Consider the following 26,692-nt stretch of genomic DNA (forward strand, 5'->3'; position numbering starts at 1 on the left):
AAATATTAAGTCTAGAAAGAAATTTCACAAATTTTATTTTCACATTTTCAAAGAAAATTGCCCAAGAAATTCGTAAAAATAGTAATTTTTGCACCAGTGCTGCCAAATATTTTTAACTCGATTTGAAAACTAAATATCAATTTTTCGCTCAATGAAAACTATTTGATCTGAAAAACTAACTCTATCGTATTTTCCGGATTTTTTTACATAAGAATCACTTATCGTCACGAGGTATTCCTTGCCGATCCAGAGATACAGCGTTTTGAAGCAAGCAACCCCTAATTTCTCATGTAAAACCAAAAGCAAAGTTACTTTTTCATGAGACAGTGAGTCTCTATGCAAAGTAAAAATACCTTGCCCAATTGTGAATGCAAGTACACAGTATGTAGTAAAAGTTTTCTTAACAGTTTTTCCAAATTCCAAAATTTGAACTGAAAAGCTGGCAACACTGTTAGAGAAAATTTTACTATATACTGTATACATGCTTTCAAAATAGGGCAAATTATTTTTACATTGCATAGAGACTTACTGCTTCATGAAAACGTAATTTTGCTCTTGGTTTTACATGAGAAATTAGGGAATGCTTGCTTCAAAACGCTGTATAGACAACTAACAAAAATGTAGTTAAAAAGTTTTCCGATTGTACATTAAAAAAGCAATATTAGACAGTTACACTGTATAAAAACATTTTTATAATATGTTACTAAACTATTCACTCTGATCTTTCTTCAAATGTCGAATAAATATTTCGCCTTTAACTACTAATCTATTCTACAATTATATAGGTATATTAGAGCCAACTTCTATTATCTATAACACATTCAATTGAGTGCTTGTAGTGCTCGCCATAGGTAGATAATAAGTAAATGTCTGTGTCAACAATAAAAATATATGGGTAACAAAATAACAGCCACATGAATATCAATCATCGAAGTGGACTGACCCAAGTCAATCTTTGCATAACAGAGAATTGCAATTATGCAAATGGAACGCAATTAAGTAAAAGCCAACGATAATAGATTGACAGTTTACAAAGAAAGATAGGTCTGATTGTGTCGTGAGACAGAACTGAGTAAACAAACTATGTAAGTACACATGGTAACTGCATTAAAGGGTCAAAACATTTGAATACAATCTCTAACAACAAAACAAACTTTATAGCGTAATAACCTATCGTTTCAATTGCTTTTAAAGTAGGCACTTATATCAGAGACACATAATTTTACTATTTACTTCACCTCTGATCTATTATTACTGGCTGTTGAGTAAAGCTCAGCTGGAGGCACAAATGTCCAAATAATATGGAGAACGTGCCACCTGAGCCAAAAAAATTCTGAAAGCTCAGCTAAGAAGATAATTATTAAAAGAAAATTTTCTTAATGTTGCGTGTTAAATATTCATATTCTTCATTTTTACAAACAATAGGTATTCTGATATTCATAAAACAGGAAACTGAACTTACTAAATGCAACCTATTAATTATTCATTAACAAGCCACATTACATAGTAAAGTAACCAAAGTTTCTGCTGCGGTTTAACATTACTATGCATATGTAATGAAGTTTTTCCCAATTCTCATTCCCTTTGTGTGCACCCAATCCAACACTTCGTAAAGTATCCTCTGCTTCTCGAATCTTTACTTTTTATTTGGTAATTTTATTTTCCCTAAGTGCACACTATTGAGGTAGATTGTCCACTGTTACGGTTAGCTTTTCCGCTTTAACCTTTACTTTTTATGGTCCCACGTTGAACCGGGTGGTAGCGGCTGTATTCAATTGCTCTTCTCTTCACCTACTGCAAAGGTAAAAGCTCAGCACGGAGGCGGTAATGCTCACCTCCGTTGGCGTTACATCCGTACAGTAACTATTACATATTAAGGTTCATAAATATCAACTTTAAGCGATAACTGAACCTGGATAATAGTCTAGCATACTAAACTCTAATGTGCACAATCTGATTTCTAAAATACTTATAAAACAATGGCGTTGAAAATTTTCGATTATGACTGTACTTTGTACTAACCAAAAAAAAATCAAATTGAAACCATTCCTGGTTACCTTTAACAACGTCATCATCATCATCATCATCTTTCCGAACTACCGCATGTCGTCATGAGGTAATCCGACTCGCACGAGCTCTATTATTATGCATTAACATAATTAAAACATAACAAAAGCGAAGACATCCATAGTAAATGTACTCAGTTTTCTCTAGCAACCTCGCTGATGTTTGAACCATTTTTTTTCTTTCCACAGCGGTTGATGTATCCGCAAACATGATATATTTACCTTGCAGCTAATGTTAATAAGTACTGGCAGATAGCTCTACATATTCCGGAGAATAATTACCCGCTCAGAAAAGTTATACTGTAATAGAATCTATGTAATTACAGCCTAGTTTTTTGCTTGTGAATTAATTGAAATACATAAAAAATACTTTCTAGATTTTACTTGACAATATAATGGGAAAAATAAAAAACAATGACAAGATTGTGCGAAGCTTAAACGACCAATGTTTATTCAAACTTCTTGTGAACGTCAAGCTTAACCTATTTCGCGTTTCAATACCTTAATATACCATTTTTATATCTGGTGATCAACAGAAAAACAATTTTCAAACTAATGCGCTCATAATTCCTAATGTAGTTTGAGTTTTTCTTCGCATCAGAACGTTCCAATAACGCATTGCGCAAATTTCTACCTAATTTGACGGATATTTTATCAAACCGCTAACTCACAGAACAGTCGTGCCAAAAAATACGCCTTCGCAAAATTACGTTCAAGGTCTCTATTCGGCAACGGAACAGTGCAAGGATAGAGCGAAGCACAGCACAGCAGTAATAACAATAACAATAATGAGCCACCTCTCAACTTTTCCACCTGAAAGCCATTTCACTAAACCACAGAAATCGTCAGCTGGCGTCATTGAGAAAAAAGTTTTCCGAAAGCCATTTCCGTTCGCAACGGTTAGCACGTTTCTGTCCGCTGCCCGGTAAAACCAATACCTTTCCACTTCGTAGCCAATAAAGCGTTAACTTTTAAACAGAACGAAACGGAAGAAATATTGAATCGATCTGCGAACTGGACACAACACTTATCAAACACAAGTACAGGTCGGTCGGTCAAGGTGTACTCTGTCCGGGTGGTGCGGAGAACGAAGAAAATAAAGTTTGAAAACAAGAAAAAATAAAGGGCAGTGTTAAAATAAAATTTGTAGCATCGGCTACTTTTATGTTTAAGATTTAAAATAAAATATTCCTTTTGCTGTCAAAGCTATAAGAAACTATCAAGCCCTGTGAACAAACTATTCGAATTCTTGTGCTTTCTTGGGAAGAAATCAGACTGACTCTAGCCCAGCGCAATAAAGATGCAATAATCCAATGGAGACGCATTGTGTTTTACTTTTACTTGCAAGGATATTTTCGGCAAAACAAAATACCATGAGTCTTCAGTGCGTCTCGAAAACTAAAAATTGTACAGTTCTGAATTGTTCATGTGCAAAAGAAATCTCAGCTTTCGAAAAAAAAAATAAAAATGGTGATCTCTTTTGTCATCAAACTTTTTTTTGATGATTTCTCAGTTCAAACGTTACGTATTTTTAAAGAAAAAATAAGATTCTTGGAACCATTCTAACTCAAAATAAGATATGCCAAACAGGGATGACACAATCATTTTGACTTAATTCACATTCATTTGACAGTACCGTCTCAGTCAAGCAGAATTTGAATTACATGGGACGATTGAATAACTAGTTATTATCTACTACTTTTATGAATAAAGTTGTGCTGTATCTTTTGTATTTACGGCGCTTCAGTGCTAGTAGCTCATTAGTAGCCAAGTAAAGTACCAAGAAGCTTTATTCAGCAAAATTTAAGATAATAACTAATTCTACAAATGACCCATATAAAACTTTGTCAAATTTAGCATGGCTGAGACGGTACTGTCAAAGGAATGTAAATTGAGTCGAAGTGATCGTGTATAGCAGTGGGGCCCAGGCCAAAGCATGACGCGCGCCAAATCAGATCACCCCTTGAATACCGCGGGCCGCAATCACCTCTGGCAAAAATATTTTTTAGGATTCACCAAAAGATTTGAACCGGAAAGTATTCAGATCCACAACGTGCGCGAGGAATTACAACTAAACTGAGTGACTCCTGTGTTATCAAAACATTTACTCAGAAGTCCACTATCACTCGGATCAGTTCGCGGGCCGCATGAATTATCTAGAAGGGCCGCAGTTTGGCCATAACTGGTGTATAGAATATAGAGCCGGTGTGGCTCTTGCCGAATCAAGAATTCCTCTCCACCGCACTCGGTCCTGAGCTACTCATCGTCAATGCGTTGAACATCTCGACACATGCAAGTCGAGTGGTGCCGGTGGAGCTGTTGAAGAGTACGGATTTCACTACACACCATAGTATCCGCCTAGCTACGTTGGCCCTCCGGCGATACTGTGGGGTTGGTTGCGGGCTTTGCAAGCCTGAACCACTAAAAAACCAAAGCAATGGACTCCGTAAGTAATAATAATAACTCTAATCGGAACAATCGGCAAAGACCCAGGCGACGAAAACGGACTAACGATTGGAAATTAGGAACATGGAACTGTCGGTCTCTAAATTTCCTCGGAAGTACCCACGTGCTTTCTAAAGAAGTGAAGAGCCGCAAGTTCGACATCGTAGCGCTGCAGGAGGTATGCTGGAAAGGAACGATGGTACGTACGTATAGAGATGGTCATACCATCTACCAGAGCTGCGGCAATACACACGAGCTGGGCACAGCTTTTATAGTGATGGGCGAGATGCAGAAGCGGGTGATCGGGTGGTGGCCGATCAACCCCCGAATGTGCAGATTAAGAATCAAGGGCCGATTCTTCAATATAAGCATAATTAACGTGCACAGCCCTCACCTCGGAAGTACCGATGATGACAAAGACGAATTCTACGCGCAGCTGGAGCGTGAATACGACCGCTGCCCAAGACATGATGTCAAAATTATCATCGGGGACTGTAATGCTCAGGTTGGTCAGGAGGAGGAATTCAAACCGGTGATTGGACGGTTCAGCGCTCACCCGCAAACGAACGAAAACGGCCTAAGACTTGTCGACTTCGCCGCCTCCAAGAACATGGCCATACGTAGTACCTTCTTCCAGCATAACCTCTACCATCGGTACACCTGGAGATCACCCAACCAGACAGAATCACAAATCGACCACGTTCTGATAGATGGTCGGCACTTTTCAGACATTATCGACGTCAGAACCTATCCGGGCGCTAACATTGATTCGGATCACTACCTAGTGATGGTAAGGATACGTCAAAAACTATCTGTTGTGAACAACATACGATACCGCCGCCCGCCACGGTATAATCTAGCGCGACTGAAGCAACCAGAGGTCGCCGAAAACTACGCGTTATCTCTTGAAACCGCGCTGCCGGAAGAGGGAGAGCTGGATGAAGCCCCTCTTGAAGACTGTTGGAATGCCGTGAAAACAGCCATTAACAGCGTAGCGGAGAACGTCCTAGGCAGTGTGGCACCGAATCGACGTAACGAATGGTTTGACGAGGAATGCCAGCAGATATTGGATGAGAAGAACGCAGCGCGGGTACAAATGCTGCGTAGAGCCACCCGTCAGAATGTGGAGCGATACAAACAGAAGCGGAGGCAGCAAACCCGACTCTTCAAGGAAAAGAAGCGCCACCAAGAGGAGAAGGAGTGCGAAGAACTCGAACAGCTGTACCGCTTTCACGACACACGGAAGTTCTATCAGAAACTCAACGGATCTCGCAAAGGCTTCGTGTCGCGGGCCGAAATGTGCAGAGATAAAGATGGAGGTATCTTGACTGATGACCGTGCGGTGATCGAAAGGTGGAAGCAGCACTACGATGAACACCTGAATGGCGTGCAGGCGGAAGACCATGATAGCGGAGGAAGTGACCACATTGGTGCAGCAAGCGACGAAGATGTGCCACCCCCATCGATAAGGGAAGTTAAAGAAGCCATCCAGCGGCTGAAGAACAACAAAGCAGCGGGAAAGGATGGCATTGGAGCGGAACTTATTAAAATGGGCCCGGACAAGTTGGCCGGCTGTCTGCATCAATTGATTGTCAAGATTTGGGATACGGAACGACTACCGGAGGAGTGGAAAGACGGGGTTATCTGCCCTATCTACAAGAAAGGTGATAAGCTGGATTGTGAGAACTACCGAGCCATCACTATCCTGAATGCCGCCTACAAAGTGCTGTCCCAAGTCCTCTTTCATCGACTATCGCCAATAGCCAATAGATTTGTGGGAAGTTACCAGGCCGGTTTCATGGAGGGTCGGTCTACAACAGACCAAATCTTCACCCTGCGGCAGATCCTCCAGAAGTGCCGCGAATTCCGAGTCCCTACGCACCACCTGTTCATCAATTTCAAAGCCGCATATGATAGCGTAAACCGACAAGAGCTATGGAAAATTTTGGACGAAAACGGCTTTCCGGGTAAGCTTACTAGACTTATCATGGCTACGATGGATGGGATCCAGTGCTGTGTGAGAATCTCGGGTGGATTGTCGGACCCATTCGAATCTCGCAGGAGACTTCGACAAGGAGATGGTCTTTCCTGCCTGCTATTCAACATTGCGCTTGAAGGTGTCATAAGGCGAGCGGCGATCGAAATGCGGGGCACGATTTTCAATAAATCCAGTCAATTTATTTGCTTTGCTGACGACGTGGATGCTGTCGGCAGAACATTTGAGGCGGTGGAAGATCAGTACACCAGACTGAAACGCGAAGCAGAGAAGATTGGATTGCAGATAAATACGTCTAAAACGAAGTATATGATGGCGGGCGGGACCGAGCGCGACAGGGCTCGCTTGGGCAGCACCGTGGTAATCGACGGGGATGAGTTCGAGGTAGTCGAAGAGTTCGTATACCTTGGCTCGCTGGCAACAGAGGACAACAATACCAGCCGTGAGATTAAAAGACGTATTATCAGCGGAAGTCGGGCCTACTACGGACTCCACAAACACTTGCGGTCGAACAATCTGAGCCCCCGTACAAAGTGCACATTGTACAAAACGCTAATTAGACCGGTTGTCCTCTACGGGCACGAAACGTGGACATTGCTAGAAGAGGACCTACGAGCACTCGGAGTTTTCGAACGGCGGGTGCTAAGAACCATCTTTGGCGGAGTGCAAGAGAACGGTGTATGGAGGCGAAGAATGAACCACGAGCTCGCGCGTCTCTACGGCGAACCAAGTATTCAGAAAGTGGTTAAAGCTGGACGGATACGTTGGGCAGGACATGTTGCTAGAATGCCGGACAACTATCCTGCAAAAATGGTTTTCGCATCAAATCCGGTAGGAACAAGACGAAGAGGGGCACAGCGAGCGAGGTGGCAAGACCAGGTGGAGCGAGATCTGGCGAGCACTGGGTGCCCGCGGAACTGGAGATCAGTTGCCATGGACCGAAACAGATGGAGAAATTATACTGCGCAGGCCTTGTCATAAGACGTTAGGCCAATTAAGTAAGTAAGCATAGTATCCGCCAGGTGCACTACGGGAATCTCTCCAAGTAGCGCCCGGATAACTCGTGATTCATACACCTACACGACTCTCCCTTTTTCGTTTGTACTCCACCAAAAATAATCCGCAATACCTTTCGTTCAAATACGGCAAGTACAGGTATGTCTTCCGTAAGCAAGTCCGTAGAGGACTATCGATCTCATTAGCGTTTTGCATAATGTCAGTGTTGACAGTGGCATAAACTCCTTGATCGAACCGTCTTGCGGAGAGTAAAGTAGACTCGACTTCCAGCTTGAATGCGTAGTTGAATTTCCTTATTGTCGGCGGTAACCAGATCCATCAACCACTTCCAGTTCATCATCGCTAATAGTTACTGTCCGTGGGAGATGAACGTTGTTTTCTCCAGAGTCTCTTCCTTATATATTTGGTTTTCGACGCATTAATTTGTAACCCAAAGCCTCAAGTTTTAGTCTGGCGTAGATTGCCTTCACGTTCCAAGGTTTCTTGTAATGATGTCGAGGTCGTCTGCGAATGGTAAGAGTCGGCTACTTTTGCTGATGACCGTTCCTCTCATATCGATGCCCGCTGGCCGAATCACATCTTCAATAGCGATGTTGAATAACAAATAGGACAGCCCATCCCCTTGCCGCCTCTGCGCGATTCATAGCACATAGCACGTAGCACATCACTCGGTCCAGAGTAGCTTTGATCGGCCGGTTAAGGCCCTAACCCAGCGAGGTTAAGGTGCCGAACAAAGTCGCATTCGACTTTGCGCGACTCCGTATAGCCACCAAGATGGGAGCGGGAACTCTTATCCCTACCTCCACGCGGTACCGGCCGGGACGCAACTGGGCCTAGGGTCGACCAAATACCAGTCTTTGGTTGCACCCTCAGTTGTGTGCTAACAGGTAAAGGGGGGCACGTTGTGCTTGAGGGTAGCGTGGCGCAGTGGTGTAAAGTGGCGAGCGGGGCTCAACTCCTATAAGCCAGCTGCAGGCGCCGTAGTGCTTGCGGGTAGTGTGGCGCAGTGGTGTAAAGCGGCGAGCGGGGCTCAATTCCTATAAGCCAGCTGCGGACGCCGTAGCGTCCTGTTAAAGCTCAGGACTTTAAGCAAAAAATCCGGGTCACGAGTGCCATGGGCACATTAGGATCGGTTCCAGGAAGATCCTAATTATGGTGTATTGGACGGGCGGGAATAAACGTTTGGATTCGGCGCTATGGGGCTGACGGCTGTGCTATTCTACTACCTTAGGTAAGGAAGGGTGGTACCTTCCCGAAACGGCGAGTAGGCTAATGGCACAACTGCCTTCCGTCCCGTTAAAACCGTGGCTGGTCTCTAGGTACGTTTAAAGCTCGTAACTCACGTCAAAGTGCGGTGGTGTAGGCTCAGATGATACATTCCTGACTAACGCTGATCGGATGCTGACATCCCTGCCCCCATGAAGGGTAGGGGGGAGTGTCCCTAGCCATGGCCTCCCTGCTTACATAGATCACCATGGGATCGTTAAGGCGACTACACAATTACGAGCGGAGATAGCGGCCTAGAGTTGGGACCCATATGAATGGACAAGTTCCTAAATTTTAATGAGGGTTCGAATACGGGTGCTACTAGTGGCAAAGATGATATCTTTGCCAAAAGTAGTAAGTTGGCAAGATCACCAACGACAAAGACAGGTAGCTCCCCGTTATTGGGAGCGCGACCCAAGAAGGGAAGCCCGCCGAAATCGGGAGCGATACCGAAGAGGAAGTTGACTCCACCAAAGTCTAACACCCCAGTTAGAACGCCGGTAGCCACCGCTGCTAGCTCAGCCAAGAGGGTGAGGGACAGCGGTAGGCAAATGTCAACGAAAGGCGTGGTACACCCTCTTGAGGCGGAAGTTGGGCTTCCTCCAGCCAGTAGCAAGCTGGAGGAAACCAAAAGGTTAGTGGACGAGTTGTACTCGTTCATCAATTCTAGGTCAAATGTCCACCTCGACATTAAAAAGCTGGCGGTGAGCCTCCGCTCTACCGTCATAGCTGCCGAAGTGGAGAGGCAAGAGCTTCTGCAGCGATGCGAAATCGCCGAAGCTCTGACCATAGCCGCTAAGGCCGTGGCCATGCCTAGTAAGGCGCGTACGCCGCTTGCCAAGCGCAAGGCGGCTACGCCCGACCATGGACTAACGCTGGTGGCCAAGAGGCAGCGGACTTCGGCTTGCGCCTCTACCAGCGAACGCGCGGAGGCGGTCCCGAATGGTGCTGCCGGGACCGGGAAGGAGGAATGGCGGGTGGTTAGGCGTAAACCGCCTAAACCGCTGCGGCCGAAACCGAGCGAGGCTGCGGTTGCAAAGCCAAAGCCAAGGCGCGTCCATAAGGGCGACGCCTTAGTAGTGAAGCTGACAGGTAAGCTGTCGTATGCTGAACTACTGCGTAAGGTTCGGGTGGACCCCAAGCTGTAGGAGCTTGGGGCCAATGTAGTGAAGACCCGCCGAACCCAGGCAGGGGATATGCTCTTCGAGCTTAAAAAGGACCCAACGGTCCAGAGTTCGAATTACAGGAAACTGGTTGAGCAGTCCCTGGGCGAAGCGGGCCAAATAAAGGCGCTGTCGCAGCGTGTTCTTGTCGAGTGTAAAAACCTCGACGAGATTACGACGGCAGTTGACCTGAGTGATGCTCTGCGGGATCAGCTTAACGTTGATGTGGCACCCGCAGACATCCGGTTGCGGAAGGCATACGGAGATATGCAAACCGCAAGCTTAAACGTGCCGGTGGAAATCGCCAACAAGATGTTGGCGTCCGGCAAAATTAAGGTGGGGTGGTCAGTATGTACACTGACGGCGGGACGGCGTATAGAACGCTGTTTCAAGTGTATGGGCTTTGGCCATCGGGCGGCCAAGTGTAAGGCCCCCGATCGGTCTAAGCTGTGCAGGCGGTGCGGCGAAGATGGCCACTTCGCCAGGGGATGTAGCAAACCCCCCAGGTGCTTGCTCTGCATAGCAGAAGCGGGAAATAAGCATGCCACAGGTGGCCCACTGTGTGATCCTTATAGGCGGGCCTTGCAACGATAATGGTGCAGGTTATACAGATTAACCTAAACCACTGTGAAACGGCACAGGAGTTGCTTTGGCAAACGGCAGCCGAAACGGGGTGCGATATTGCCATTATCGCGGATACCTACCGGGTCCCCCGTGGCTGCGCTAACTGGGTAATCGACAAGGGTCGGATAGCAGCGATCGCCGTGATGGGTAGATACCCGATCCAGGAGGTGGTGTCGTCCGACCAAGAGGGGTTCGTGATTGCGGTGGTCGATGGCGTCTGCATCTGTAGCTGCTACGCTCCACCTAGGTGATCGCCGGAGCAGTTTGACCGGATGCTAGACGTGCTCACCGACGAACTCACGGGCCGCAAACGGGCTGAAAGTCATCGTGGAAGGGCTCTTTCCGCAACACGATCCAGTTTGGTGGCCTCCGACCCCGTACGGTCAATCGAATGACGTCCTCACTCCGGTCACGAATGAGGAACTCATCGTAATTGCCAGGGGTATGAAAACGAAGAAAGCGCCCGGTCCCGGATTCCGCACGAGACACTCAAAGTGGCGATCCAAGCATATCCCGATATGTTTAGAGAGACGCCCCAGAATTGCCTAGAGGTATGCGAATTTCCAGTTAAATGGAAAGTCCAAAGATTGGTACTGCTGCCAAAGCCGGGGAAACCGCCTGGCGATCCCTCGTCGTACAGGCAAATTTGCCTATTGGACACGTTAGGCAAATTGCTAGAGCGGGTAATCCTAAACAGGCTGACGCCTGTGGTGGAAACTGATGTCGGACTGGCAAGCTCGCAGTTTGGCTTCCGTAAGGGGAAGTCCACTGTAGACGCCATAAAGTCCGTGGTGGAGAGGGCCGAGAAGCCTATGAAATGGAAAAGGCGAGGCGACAGGTCATGTGCCATAGTCACAATCGATGTCAAAAACGGATGAGGACTCCGGACCATCTATGCAGGGTGCTTAAAAGTTACTTCGAGAACCGGACGCTAGTGTACGACACGGCAAGACAAGAAGTGACAGCGGGTGTTCCACAGGGCTCGATTCTAGGCTCCACGCTCTGGAATGCCATGTACGATGGGGTGCTGAGGCTCGAACTACCCACTGGGGTCGAGATCACTGGTTTCGCCGATGATATCGTCCTTACAGTGGTAGGCGAGTTTCTAGAGGAGGTGGAAATGCTGGCATCAGACGCCATAAGCATAATAGAGGGTTGGATGGCGGGCGTCAATTTACGATTGGCCTACCGCAAGACGGAAGTGGTGATGATCAGCAACCGCAAGTCGGCCTTAGAGGCCAAAATAATCGTTGGAGGACAGGTGATTGTCTCCAAACGAAGTGTGAAGTACCTGGGTGTTATGGCAGACAACAGGTTGAACTTCACCAGCCATGTGGATTATGCTTATGGTAAAGCGTCAACAGCGGCTACTGCGCTGTCCAAAATCATGCCGAACGGCTACGGCCCTAGCAGCAGTAAGAGACACCTGATGACCAGCGTTGCCTTGTCGGTGCTACGGTACGGTGCACCGGCATGGGCCCCGGCTTTGGAGTAAGCGCAATAAGGCATGTCTGAACAAGATGTTCAGGCTGTTGGCATTGCGCGTTACGTGCGGCTACCGTACCATATCGTTGGATGCGATCGGGGTTATTGCAGCCATGATTCTCATATGCATACTCCTAGGTGAGAACATCGAGTGCCATAGGCAGAGGAACGTCAGGGGCGCTAGGGACAGAGTTAGGCTGGACTCTATTAGGCGTTGGCAGGCGGAATGGAATCGCACCGATCATGGTAGGTGGACCCATAGGCTGAGCCACAACATATCGTCCTGGATCGGTAGAGGACATGGTGAGGTAAACTTTTTCCTTACCCAGTTTCTGTCGGGACATGGATGCTTTAAGAAGTATCTACATACGCGTGGGTGGGTAGGCTCATCCTTTTGCCCCGTTTGCACGGTAGCCGAGGAAACGACGGAGCTTGTGATGTTTCACTGCCCGCGTTTCACGACCACTCGGCGGGTGATACTTGCGGTCGTTGGGGAAGACACCAACGCCGACAACATCGTGCAGAGAATGTGCGCTGAGCAGAGCGCATGGGGTGCCGTCGATAAGGCGGCAACGGAGGTGATAACGGAGTTGCAACGGCTAGAACGTTTGCAACGACAGGGCCTGACATAGCTTAGCTAGGGTCAGTAGTGGGCTGATTGGGCAGCCCAGGCCCTAGGTGAAAGGTAGTGACGGTATGAAGTGACAAGAGTGTTGTGTGAACCCATATACGCAACGGATAAGTCGAAGTGCTTGAGCACGTGCTCCCTCCTGAAGTAAAACCTAACGGTAGTTCCGGGAGGGGTTCAGGAACGGGCAGCAGGATAGTTTTTAGTAGGTAGGCGCATGTTGGCACTATGTGAATCCTATTCGGCACCGTGAAGGTGCTATCTATGAAGATTTTCTCCCTGCATAAACAATACAAAAAGGGTAGCTTTGATCAGCCGCGTCGCTTTATCTGGAAAACCGTTCTAGTGCATTACCTCTTATAGCTGTTCGCGCTCGACTGTATCCTATGCTGCCCTGAAATCCATGAAAATATGATCCGTTTTCCGTCCGATCCTCCGTTTAGACGTCGGTAAGTGCGTTTAGCTCCGTTTAGCTAGACGTCGGGAATACGATGCGATAAACAAAATAAACAAACAAAATATAAACGAACAAAATAAATAAACAAACAGTTTTTTCCCATTTATCTCCAAGTGATTGTTTCCACCATCGAAAACTTTCCAACTAGGTTTCCTTAAAACAACCTAACGCAATTTTCAGCATTATGAATGGAAAAATATTTACCACGTGCAAAACAAATTGAGGCCTACTACAATGTTTACGCCGACGCCGACGAATTTGATGATGATGGCACATTTTATGTTTATCTCTAATGAGCTATATAACCTCGTATATTTAAGTCGTGCCTTGAAACTATCCAGGATGCGTTGCTAGTGGATCTTTGCCGTTTTTGTAGTGTTCTGTCAGCTGTCGGCCCGTTCTGGCAGCTGTTTTATTTTTCAGCTAAAAGATTTCGCGACGGGTCTTTAAGAGATCGGGAGCGAGCACGATATTATCGTTTGGAGGCACTCCGACCACCTCGCGGTTTCCCACCTCGTCCCTACACATATTAGGTTTGCGTGTGTCCTTTACGAGATTGGTTCACCATTTCATACAACTTAAGCGTTTCAGTGGCCCAGAAGAGTTGTTCTGGTTCTTCACGATCTATGTCCTCCTTCTAGCGCTTTTACTCAACTCATTTCGCGCACGTCAATTGACCAAATTCTTCCTCATGGCAATGCTTAGATCCACTATCCAGGGGGCGTTTATGATGGTGTTGCAGAAACGGTCTTTTATCCTCAAGCCTCAACATACACATCCTCTCGTTGATCGCTTTCCAGTTCATCACACGGTTCTCCACTCTGCCCATGACTACAAAGCCCGCTCCCAGTTCGTTGATCGCTCCACCGCTCTTATGAAATTTGGCCTTGCCGCTATCGATCCTCCATATCTTTTTGGCTTTGCGACAAATCTCCTGCAGTGCCAAGATGCCGAGCTATTGGGTTTCTATCATCCATGGAATTCATCGACCTGCAGTTCCTGGTACAAAACATCCACTCCATGTCGACATTTCGTCGCCTTTGTCTATACCAAGAGTTGCAAGTCGATTACCTTGATTTTGACGTAGGACTACGTCTTTGTTTACTATGCTAAAATGCTCGGTTTTTATGAAAACGAAAGTAGATGTGTAACACTTGAATGAAAGATTGCAAAGGCTATTAACTACTATACTACTGAACGAAACATAACTATTAATATGTCGTTGGATAGATAAAATGTTCCACAATTTTATAGTAAAAAATGTCTGACCAACTAGGAGTTTTAAGCGAACTTTAACAGTTTCATATGCCTAACAATATGTGCCACATTTCCATTTCTAGCGTGAAACTCTTGTTTAAAAGAAATGCGTCAAGTTTAAGTTCACCAAACTTTTACCTTAAGATCCTTTTTGCAATTCAATATTCCATCAACCAAATACCGTAATTAGGAAATTCTTTTACTGACGAGTGAAAGAGTAGATACACAGGTACAAAAATGTGTTACCTAACGGATGCTATTCACCATGTGGAAAATTGCGATACCCAATTTCCATAATTATAAAATTATAAAAGAGCCACCCTATTTGACGTTACGCTCGGCTACTAGATGGTGTGTACAACGGCTTAAAAGGCAAAAGAAAACGAGAGCAAACAATGCAACCGACGGATTCGAAATCCATTTTCGGAAAGATTTATTAGGATAAACAAACGTTTCCTCAGATCCTTAGATGGTTAAATGAGCTTTCTCCATCCCACACCGGTAAAGGCGCTAAGACATAAGGAAGAGTCTTTTCATCGTACTAAAGTGAAATCTTAAACAGGTAACTGCAGTGCGAGTTTGATGTATTTTTATGTAGATATCAAGAAAATACAGTACTTTTCACATAAAGGACCATTTTAGAGGTTAGTTTAGATTAACCGACAGAACAATCAAGCAGTATGCCAAACTAAACCATTCTGAAGTTTCGTTACTGTTATATATTGAAACCAGAGGACAACAAAGTGGTCAGCCAATTCCGAGGCAAGTTGCTCGTTACATTCTATAAACAATGAGAATGCTTACCGTATCGCATAAGCTTTTCGCCAAAATTCGGAGAGTTGGCAAGATGTATTACCATGTTTATTTGTAATAGAGTTAGCTAAGTGATTGATTGAGAAAAAGCTATTTTTAGGAGTACGTTTGCCCGTTCGTAGTAGATAAACGGCGACAAAGGGTGATAAAATAAGCAAAAGTTGACGTTCGTTTATTTGATTTTGTCATGACTGTCGTACGTCATCGTCACATTGCGCCCACTCTAAAACATTACGTGATAGATCCGTTTTACTTTCGAGACCGACGTCTTAATTAAAAAGTCAGGTTAATATTGTTTGAAACGTGATTAGAAAACTAACTCCGATAATTTCGAAAAAAAACCGAACAGCATTATTCCTGCAAACAATACCATAGGTTGTATTTTATTTACAAATCTCAGCGTATTCTCTTTCTTCTTGTAACATTACAGTTTCGACGTTCGAGGGAAACCTCTGCAGCAAGCTCGCCATTGGTCAGCACCGGAAAGTTTTGGTCCACGAGCTCATTTCAACACCGACACGGATCCTGCGACGCTGGACATACAGGTAGGTCATCGGAACACCGAAAGTTCTAACCAACACCACTAAACTGGATGCTGTGCTTAACGATGGACCAAACTGGAGACGTGTTTTCATTCGATACTAAGAAACAACACCAAGAGACATTCTGTTGACACACAATTTATCCTCCACAAATCCTCACTTGTACCAGCAGCTTTCCGCTACGTTTCCACCCATTTTGAGTGTAGCTGTAGGGATAAAACAGTGACCACCGTTAATTGACGTGACTTTTATCAAGTAATCTGAAAACTTCGACAATCTCAAAAATTTATAAGCTATGTTCATGCACTCCAACCGGCGGTATGCTGGTATGATCCGCTCAGTTTGGTTTTTCATATCTCGCCTATCACCCCACGCTCAAAAGTTGGTTCATCGTAGATCACAACACACATTCCCAGTTTTTCGCGGGTTTCACCGAAATTTTTTAACTATATTTTCTCTGTTCTATCTCGTTTCATGCTGCTACCGCTGTCTGTTTTCCGCAAATATTTGTTTAGGATGTTCGACGACATGACGAGGGTGTCTATCGCTGTCGAGTTGACTTTCGTACCAGTCAAACGCAGAGCTTTCGATACAATCTCAGCATCATTAGTAAGTACCCGAACGGTATATAGTCAGGGCAGGGACAAGTCGAATCGCTCCTTCGTTGTGCATTGTTGTTCGAGAGCCCCGGGAAGATTTGTGTTCTCTGCTCTTGTTCTTTTTCGGTTTTGTTTTCTCAAGAGTGCTCGGCAGGAGGAAAACGAATTGAATTAAGACAACACTTGAAGTGCAAAATTCGCAATGGCTGTCGCATGCCCTAGCACAAAAACTGTTGATTGTTTTTCATTGAATTGTCGTGATAATTTTTCGGTGATTCAATTTAAGACCATCATCAAGACGAGCCCGGCTTGGGATATAATAAAGTTTACGGACTACGGGAATCGCATAATTCGTCTGGTTTCACCGGGTACCGGGTGATGATGCTTGAAAAGTTCGTTAGAACATTGCAGCAAGAAAGTAGTCATCAGCGCTTAGTATTAAATAAGTTTTTAATACGTCTCCAAATGTCGGGGTTGTATGTTTTCAAAAGCGTACTTTAATTTAAACATCATTGAAAGCGATTCTCATCGACTGCTTTATGCTGTAATTAACCCTGAATAAGTAGTTAACAATCATTTGTACCGCTTATGAAAAGCTTATCAAGCGAAGTTAACTATACTATTGCACGCCAATTGTCATGCCGGTTCAATTTCCATACAATAACAAATGGCTTCGACCTAGTGAAAGTAACGTTCCGGTACCCTGCCTATTTGAATTTTGCTCCGACCTAATCGCAAACACTCGGAAGGACAACGGAATTGACACCATGCCGTGCAGCGCGGCAATTTTTTATTGGCAACAAACCACCGCACAAAAGGGTGCTGTTTACTTTTTGCCCTCGATTCTTCGACCCAATAAGTAAGCAAAGCAAGAGCGAGCGAGCGACAGACGAAGAATAATTGATCGAAACTTTCTGCGAGTGCTATCGCCTCAGTCAGTATTGGTCTAGGTAGGTAAGTACGTCACAAATCAACCTCACCCACCCAGGCAGACACGCCTCAACAGTGGGTGCTCTGATAAATATTAGGTTAAAACACACTGTTTTGGAAGGTTCAAATAGAAATAAGTATCATATTATATTGTATGGAGATATAATGTGAAAAAAGTATTACTAACAGAAGCAGAATATAAAAAAATGCAATGTTTGGGTGATTAGTCGAATATATTTTAACCCGCAATATATTGACACGCTGTGAATAAATAAATGCACCGATTATATCACGAGTCCACCCACCAAAGATAAGGATTTCCAGGCCAAGCATATCTATTTTTACTGGTCTGTGAGTCAATTTTGTGCAGAGAAATGCTTCCAATAGTTACACCACGCAGATAGAATATCATGATTTTGGACGCCTAGGATTACCACAAGTACGCTTTTAGAAATGCATGTTCAATTCATTTTAGTCTTTTCCGATTTGGCTAAACTTTGAAAATATTAATAAACCATTTTAAATTAAAATACTAATTAAAAAATCTAAACAGGTATTGGAATTTCAAAACATCTGATTTCGTTAAAATCTTAAAATGCGAATATTGCTATTTTCGGCAAAGTTATAACTTTAATTTCAACAACAACAACCACAAAAATGATTACAACAACAACAACAACAACAACAACAACAACAACAACAACAACAACAACAACAACAACAACAACAACAACAACAACAACAACAACAACAAACAACAACGACAGCAATAATAACAACAACAACAACAACAACAGCAACTATGACACCAAAAACAGCAGCAACGACAATCTATACCTATACAAATGGAACACAAATTTCTGCATAATTAGAGAACTAATCAAGCAAATGGAACTAAATTTAGCATGTGGGTGTTGTTGGAGGCAAGAATTTTTCCTATGGTGAATTGAGACCTCTTCCCGCTTTAGAAGGGGAATTATGACCCCTCCCCCTTTTTAAGAGGGGGGGCTCCCATACAATTTCTTCTTATCTCGAGAACTAATCAAGCAAATGAAACCAAATTTGGCATGTGGTGGTTTTTGGAGGCAAGAATTTTTTTGATGAATTAGGGCCCCTCCCTTGTGTAGGAGGGGGGGCTCTCATACAAATGAAATACAAATTTCGTTATAACTCAAGAACTAGTATAGCAAATGAAACCAAATTTAGCATGTGGGGGTTTTACGAGGCAAGAATTTTTTCTATGATGAATTATGACCCCTCGCCCTTTAGGAGCCCAAGCAACTATTTGGGCTTGAATAACATCATAAGAATGCGATAAAACCCAAATTGTTACTTAGAATGCTTAGAATGGGAGCCCCCCATACAAATGAAATACGAATTTCCTCATATTTCGAGAACTAATCAAGCAAATGGAACTAAATTTGGCATGTGGGGGGAACCGATATTTTTGCGTCACTCAAAAACTAATCAAACTCGAGAAATTTTAGATTCCTTCATAAAACATTAGTCAATAAGGCTGTCATCAATATTTTATAAGTTTTTGTCCTTTTAGTGTTGGGCAACTGAACGAAAAGAGAAGTTTAAAGTTTAAACGTTAAAATCACATCTGTTCTTGGTTTTCATATATATGTTATTGAAACCTACGAAAAGAAAGAAAAAATGGCGATTTTTGCAAATTCTTCTGTTTGGTGTTAACACTCCATGCACTCATTTTTCGAGTTCTTTAGGCTGTAGAGCCCACAGACAATTGATTTTTTTTTTTAATTTTGACTTACACCCAACAAATTATTTTTTGCCCTCCGATTTTTCAAGCTAATTCCAAAAACTTTAAAAATAATTTGCAATGGCCTAATAAGATCACCAAAAACTATCTATGTAACACTAGATGATTCAGGGCGAGACGGCCGTAGCAAGACAGCCGCCCGCAGAAATCATTTCTGTCTAGGTTTATTTCCGGAGTGATTCACAATAAGGGCGCAACTTACGAGGTGTAAACAATGAGGAATATCACTGTGATAATTTGCCAGTACATTTTCAACTCATAATTTAAATAAAAGTTACAAAAATCAGGTTTAAAGACATGAATTGGTGTAGAATAAATCAATCGTATAATTTCACTGCATAAAATCTTTCACAATACTGCCAAAAAATTTTGCATTCAAGCTCAAAATCTAAGTTTTAAATTTCAACCCCTTGGAACGAGCCTCAAGGCACTTTGACAATGAGATTCGCCCAGCCCTGTTTCGCCTTGTTTTGATTTTTTTATTTTGTTTCGCCTGTTTACAATGCACCTGTGTTTTGAAAACAACGCAGTTTCGCTCTTTACTATCGCCTGTTTACAAAACGATTTGCAAATAAGCCTGTCACTTCATAACAATGCAAGGGGCTAAACTACAAATTGTCTTTTGTTTTGATTAAACACTTCTATCGCCCATCATTAAAAACTTGTTTTAAATAATTCTAACGATTAAACAGATTCTTGCCAAGGATATTATCAGTCTTTTTAAGGCTGATGGTGTAATAAAACGATTTGTTTACAATTTGCCAGATGAGCCCCAATCGCGAATCACTCCGGATTTGTTTTCCTAAGTCTGCTGACCTCTATTACTTCAGTTGGGTCCGAACGAGCGACAGCGAGTAAGGAGAGAATCACCCCTGCTAAAAGGTATTTCCACGAAAAAATTTTCCGTGAAATGGTACATTCCGCTTAAGGTTTTTCGTGAAATGGTATTTGGCGAAATGTTGTACTGCTACTTCTATTACTACTACTACTACTACTACTACTACTACTACTACTACTACTACTACTACTACTACTACTACTACTACTACTACTACTACTACTACTACTACTACTACTACTACTACTACTACTACTACTACTACTACTACTACTACTACTACTACTACTACTACTACTACTACTACTACTACTACTACTACTACTACTACTACTACTACTACTACTACTACTACTACTACTACTACTACTACTACTACTACTACTACTACTACTACTACTACTACTACTACTACTACTACTACTACTACTACTACTACTACTACTACTACTACTACTACTACTACTACTACTACTACTACTACTACTACTACTACTACTACTACTACTACTACTACTACTACTACTACTACTACTACTACTACTACTACTACTACTACTACTACTACTACAAATCCCTACGAATCCCTTAAGACGCATGTACGCCTGTTCTTCAGCTCTACGGTGAACACCGATGATATCGACGTCATCCTCAAATCCTAGTAATTGAATTGAATAGCGAATTCGATAGCCTGACCCTTGCTTCAAACCATCTAATGTCACAGCCAAGTCCGATGTCTCACCCGCTATTCTGACACTTGATTTTGAACCATCAAGGGTAGCACGTATCAGCCTTGTTAGTTTTGTTGGAAAACCATGTTCAAGCATAATGTGCCACAGCTCATTTCACTGAATCATACATCATAAAAGACCCTCCAACCATTTCGTAGGCTTGTCCGTCATTCTCAATCATTATCCTGTTTCTGTTGACAGCTCCATCTTGTTCACCATTCAACAGTGGCGATAGGGTGCTGCTCGATCAGTTAGAATCCCGAAAGTTTGGCATAGTGGCACTGCAGGAGATCTGTTGCAAAGACGAGAAGGTGTACAGGATCCGTGTCGGCAAAGCCCAATTTTTCCTGAGCGGTTCATCGACCAACTAGCTGGGAACGGGTTTCGTAGTCTTGGGCAAAATGCAGGATCGCGTAATGGACTGGAAAGCGATCAACGAGAGGATGTGCGTGTTGCGGATAAAAGGCCGTTTCTTCAACTAGACCATCATAAACGTGAATTGTTCACACGAAGGTTGACCCGACGACGAGAAGGAAGTGTACTATGCGCAGCTGGAGGCAACGTACGATAGCTGCTCACGATAGAACATCAAGATCGTCATCGGGGATATGAACGCCCAGGTCGGCAGGGAAGTAATGTATAGACCGGTGATCGGTGATTCGGTGATTCTTTTCCCACAAAAATATTCACAAAGCCACCTGGAGATCACCTGACTAACGAACTTTTAACCAAATCGACCATATTCTCATCGACCGGTTTTTCTCGAACATCACCAACGTACGCTCCCTAGGGGTGCGGATATCGACTCGGACCATTACCTAGTAGCAGTACACGTGCGCTTAAAACTATCGACGGTTTATACCTTGCAACAAAGCCGCCCTCCTCGGTTAAACATTCGGCAGCTAAACAATCCGCCAGTTGCCGAAAACTACGCGCGAGTACTGGATGAAGCTCTGCCTTGTCCTGTGGAGCTAGATGCTTCGACCCTCGAGAACGGATGGAGTATTTTACACTCGGCCGTCAACGAGGCCACAACCGCGGTGCTAGGAGTGGAAGACTCGAGTGCACGGAATGATCAGTTTGACGGGGAATGCCACCAAGCAATAGAGCGGAAATAAAGAGCTTGGAAAATCTGTCTAAGCATATCCACGTGAGAGAATTTGGCCAAGTATCCACGAGCGCGGAATGAGTTGGCCATGATCCTGAGGAGGAAAAAGCGCCAGAACGAGGACAGAGATCATGAGGAGCTGAAATAACTATTCCGGGCTAATGACACGTGCAAGATTTATGAGAAGGTGAACCAAACTCATAAGGCTACACACCTAAACCTGACATGTGTAGGGACGAGGGAGGGGATCTAATCACAAACCTGCGCGAGGTGGTCGACAGGTGGAAGCAGTATTTCGATGAGCACCTCAATATATAGCGATATAGCAATAAGAGACGCAACGGAAGTTAACCTCGGAGTGCCTACAAACGGCAACAGCGTGCCGGCTCCCGATCTCGAAGAGATCCGGCGAGAAATTCGTCGGCTGAGGAATAGGACTATCGGTCTGATTAGTGCTTTGTACATCGTTAGCTTAGTGCGGCGTATGGTCCTTGATCGAAGCGTCTTGCGGAGAGAAAAGATGGGTTCGATGCGATAGTGCCAGAAGCTAAGCAGTCTTTAAAAATCCTGTAACACATTCTTCTCGACAGCAAACTAATTAGCAGAAACAATATTGTACGCAAACTTTTGAAACCCATTAGAAAGTTACTTGTGTTACATGAATAGGGTAGACGCACCATTAGTGGTGGAAACTTGAATTATTCCATTATTTTTGCAGATTTTGGCATAAGTTTGATAAGTATCGAACTACCAGTAACAGTATTATTCGATAAGTATCAAACTTGTACCAAAGTCTGCAAAAATAATGGAATAAGTCAAGTTTCCACCTCTACTGGTACTACCACCACTAATGGTGCGTCTACCCTACTTAGTTAAATTAATTAATTAATTCGAAAGAAAATTCTGTAACATAAGCATTAAATATATTGCTTAAACAAATGGTTTTCTGCATAATAACTTGGCCTCCCTCCAGAGGCGAGAAAACCTCTTCTCTTAGGTTTAAAACTTCTCTAATAAAAAAATGGCTTGGCCTCCGCCAAACGAAAATTCTGGCTAGGTCACTGGCCACCTCCGATCTTTCAGTCTTGCAGAAATGTCGGGAGTACAACGTGCCCACGCATCACATCTTCATTGATTTCAAAGCAGCATACGATACAGTCGATCGAGACAAGCTATGGCAGATAATGCACGAATACCGTTTTCCGGACAAACTGACGCGACTGATCAGAGCTATATTGGATCGAGTGATGTGTTTCGTACGCATCTCTGGGACACTCTCGAGTCCCTTCGAAACGCGACGAGGGTTGAGACAAGGTGACGGTCTATCCTGCATGCTGTTCAACATCGCTCTTGAGGGGGTGATCCGACGAGCGGGCATCGAAACGAGAGGCACGATTTTTACCAAGAGTAGCCAACTTCTAGGCTTTGCAGATGACTTCGATATCATTGCCAGGAACTTTGCGACGGCGGAGGCAATCTACGCCAGACTGAAAGCGGAGTCTAGGGCTGGCTAAATTGGGCTAAAAATAAATGCGTCGAAGACCAAATACATGAAAGGAAGAGGCTCAAAGGAAACAAACGCGCGCCTGCCACGGACGGTAACCGTAACGGCGACGAACTAGAAGTGGTAGAGGAGTTCGTGTATTTGGGATCGCTGGTGACCGCGGACAACAACACTAGTAAGGAGATCCAGCGGCGCATCCAAGCGGGAAATCATGCCTACTTTTCCCTTTGTAAAACGCTACGATCAGGAAGCATACGCCGCCGCACGAAGCTAACAATGTACAAAACCATTATTAGACCGGTAGTTCTTTATGGACTTGAAGCCGTGACGCTACTTACGGAGGACACACGCGCCCTTGCCGTGTTTGAGCGGAAAGTGCTGCGGACGATATTTGGCGGAGTACAAACTGAAAGCGGAGAGTGGCGGAGGCGTATGAATCACGAGCTACAGGCACTGCTTGGGGAGACTCCCATCGTACATCTAGCGAAAGTCGTAAGGATGCCGGACAACAGTGCGACGAAAACAGTCTTCTTCAACAACCTCACCGGCACCAGGAACAGGGGGGCCCAACGTGCACGATGGCTCGACCAGGTCGAAAGTGATTTGCGACTTCGGAGACGACTAGGAAATTGGCGACGAGGCCCAAGACCGATGTTCCTTTGAACAAGGCACTACACTTTCCTTTTAGCGGTTGAAACTCTTAGTTCCAGATCGGCTCAAGCTACAATATTTATTGATCGATATTATTTGCATGTATGTAATATAACAATGTGGTCACTTACAATTTAGTGTAGGCTTCGTAATTTAGGTTAGATTATCTGATTCAATCAGAATGTGGTTTAGACTGTAAGTTTAGTTAAATTAGTTTTAAGAATTCACTTCTCGCAAAGGCTACTTACTTATCATCTAGGTTTTACTATTTAAACTGTATATAATCACTAGGTTTTTACCAATAACTCGTATATATAGTAGATAGGTTTGGAAATGCACGTGGAGTGCAATAAATAGTATAATAGCTTCTTGCAATAAAGATGGCTTTTCATTAGCTAAATTTCAGATCTTCTTCTCCCACCTATTATATATCTACTGACGTCTCACTGACATCGCTTCTGTCAAGGCCAATCGGAACATTCCGAAGGGCTGTTGTCGATAACGCCAGCGTTGCCAGAATCGTGGCAACAACCGAGTTGAATGGAGACGAGTGCTTGAAACAGCACGAGCCACCCCGGCTCTATGCTGCTGAAGAAGAAGAAGAAGACCTGAAAACACCCAAATGGGGATACCTGCTTTCAGATCGACCACGTTGTGGTTGATGGCCGGCAATTATCTAATATCGCAGACGTGCGGTCCTTCCGGGGACCAACCAATCAACAATCACAACAACAATTAAAACAATTAAAACAATCAGGAGGCGGACCATGCGAACTCCTATTATGTGCAACGACAAGAAGGGAACCTGATTACTGAAAGATCGGATTTTACGTTATAAAATAGACTAATTGAGCACATCCGCGTAAATTCCGAAAATCGCGTAAAAAACCGCGTAAATTTCGAAATTCTCGTAAAAATAGTCGCGTACAAACCGTGTATAAAGTGACTTAGTGTACAATCAACCGGACAGGTATACAAGCAGAAATCTCTTCAAAAATGTCCTCTAACGCTTCTGAGATCATAAAAAGGACCTACTGCGGTGTTATGACCGGATTTAGCTCATTACTCGAAGGACGTGCGTAAACGGTATAAGAAAAACAGTGGAAATTACGTGTCCAAATATTTCAATTCTCCGAATACACCAAATCTTCGACCAATTGAGAAATGCTGTGCTTTTATGAACTTTGTAAGCATCCTAAAATTTTCAAGATACATCAGGAGATGAAAAATATGAGTACTCATATAGCTGAAAAAGTTTACTGAACTGGATTTTGTATTTTCTGCTGTCAACTGAAGTTGAATCGCAGAAATTTATTTTTATGGTGAGAGCTTGTGAATCTTACCTGTTTGTCCGGAATTGTTGACAACAAAGGAATCAGTCAAATAAGAATTTTTGGTAGTCTGGTGGTTGAAGGTTTAGTAAACTGCAACCGGTTTGATTTTTTTTTCATCTTATTCCAGATATGCAGTCCTTCTGTACACGATGAGGGTATATTTGTTTGCATTCTCCATTACACGGACTAAAATTCACGTCGCTACTTGTGGATTGTTAAGTCCTCCTTGTAATTACCAAACCTAATAAAAACAAAAACTAATACCTAAGATGTTCTACAATAGCTAATATATATAAATTACCTGGCGAACTTCTTTACCTTTACTTTGACAACGCTTTTGCAACCATTTCTAGTACCGAACGTGTTCACTACCAGCTGTAATCGAAATCTATAAACCGAAGTCAAGTTTCGTGAATAATCGCATGCACAAAAGACAAGCCACTTAATCACTTTCAGCAGTACCTAGTACCAGGGCAAACACCGACAAAAACTGTTGAAGCGTGGTACAAAGTGGTGGCAGCATGAAAAAATCACAATCTGATGGCCCATAAAATCCACATCACCAGGCGGCAGACGGAAGGGAGGCCGGCTGGAGGCTTTTGGACCGAACGAAACGAAAGCGAAAAATTGCTCCAAAATTAGAGAGTAAGAAAAATGTGGAATATTAATTTTGTCATGATGCTTTCAAGTTTCAAGCTCGGGCGAAGCACTTTTTACGTAGCGTCGCGTCGCCGTTTGCTTCCGAAGCACTCACGAAGAAAATGATTGCGCAAAAATGAATGAGAACCCGAAAGCCACGGTGGCACACTGTCAATAGGGAAAGAGATTTCATTTTTTATTGCTTCCCATTTTTTCCGCCAGTCCCAGGATGGAAATTTAATTTGAATAATGTGGCTGCACTGTTGGCTTGATTCGACTGGACGCTCGATTCAGTTTGTTGTGTTCTGTGATCCGAATGGATGAGGGACGAGGATTTCTTTTTTTTTATATTTCATAGCATTCGTCAATATTAATTTTGTTTGGAAGTCGGACTTGAAATTGACTTAGACGCAGCACGCAAAATGCAAACGGTGCATTAAGTTTTTTTTCTAGTTCAGGTTGTTCCTGCACAACGATTCATCGATGAAAATGATGAATAGTTATAGAATTCTTAAGGTTCTTGCATTTATTTACTGCATTTGTAATTTACCAATTTCCTCAGCACTTATCCAATGACCTTAGTGGCAAATTTAAAACCGTTTCGTTTCCATCACGAACAAGAAATCCTGTAGAATTCAGGATGCAAATAAATAAATATAATGTCATTAATAAACAAAATATAACGCAATAAATGTAAACCAAATAATACAGCAAATGAAAATACAATTTGTAATTCAAAGTCTCATGAGCAGTCACTCGGAATCGAAAATCGAACAAATTGCTAGGGACATAAATTTAGAATGTCACAAATACAGA

At 43.6% G+C, this 26,692-nt stretch overlaps 1 protein-coding gene across 1 annotated transcript in view; it reads left to right on the forward strand.

Moving 5' to 3' along the window:
• LOC128740314 (uncharacterized) overlaps positions 1-26,692 on the forward strand; it is a 465,117-nt gene that overhangs the window by 243,258 nt on the left and 195,167 nt on the right. The window contains exons 4-5 of the mRNA XM_053835852.1: positions 15,648-15,762; positions 16,275-16,368. Coding sequence (XP_053691827.1) covers positions 15,648-15,762; positions 16,275-16,368 — 209 coding nt within the window. The remainder of the gene's footprint in view (positions 1-15,647; positions 15,763-16,274; positions 16,369-26,692) is intronic.

This window comes from Sabethes cyaneus, chromosome 3 (assembly GCF_943734655.1).
Source record: "Sabethes cyaneus chromosome 3, idSabCyanKW18_F2, whole genome shotgun sequence".
Lineage (NCBI taxonomy): Eukaryota > Metazoa > Arthropoda > Insecta > Diptera > Culicidae > Sabethes > Sabethes cyaneus.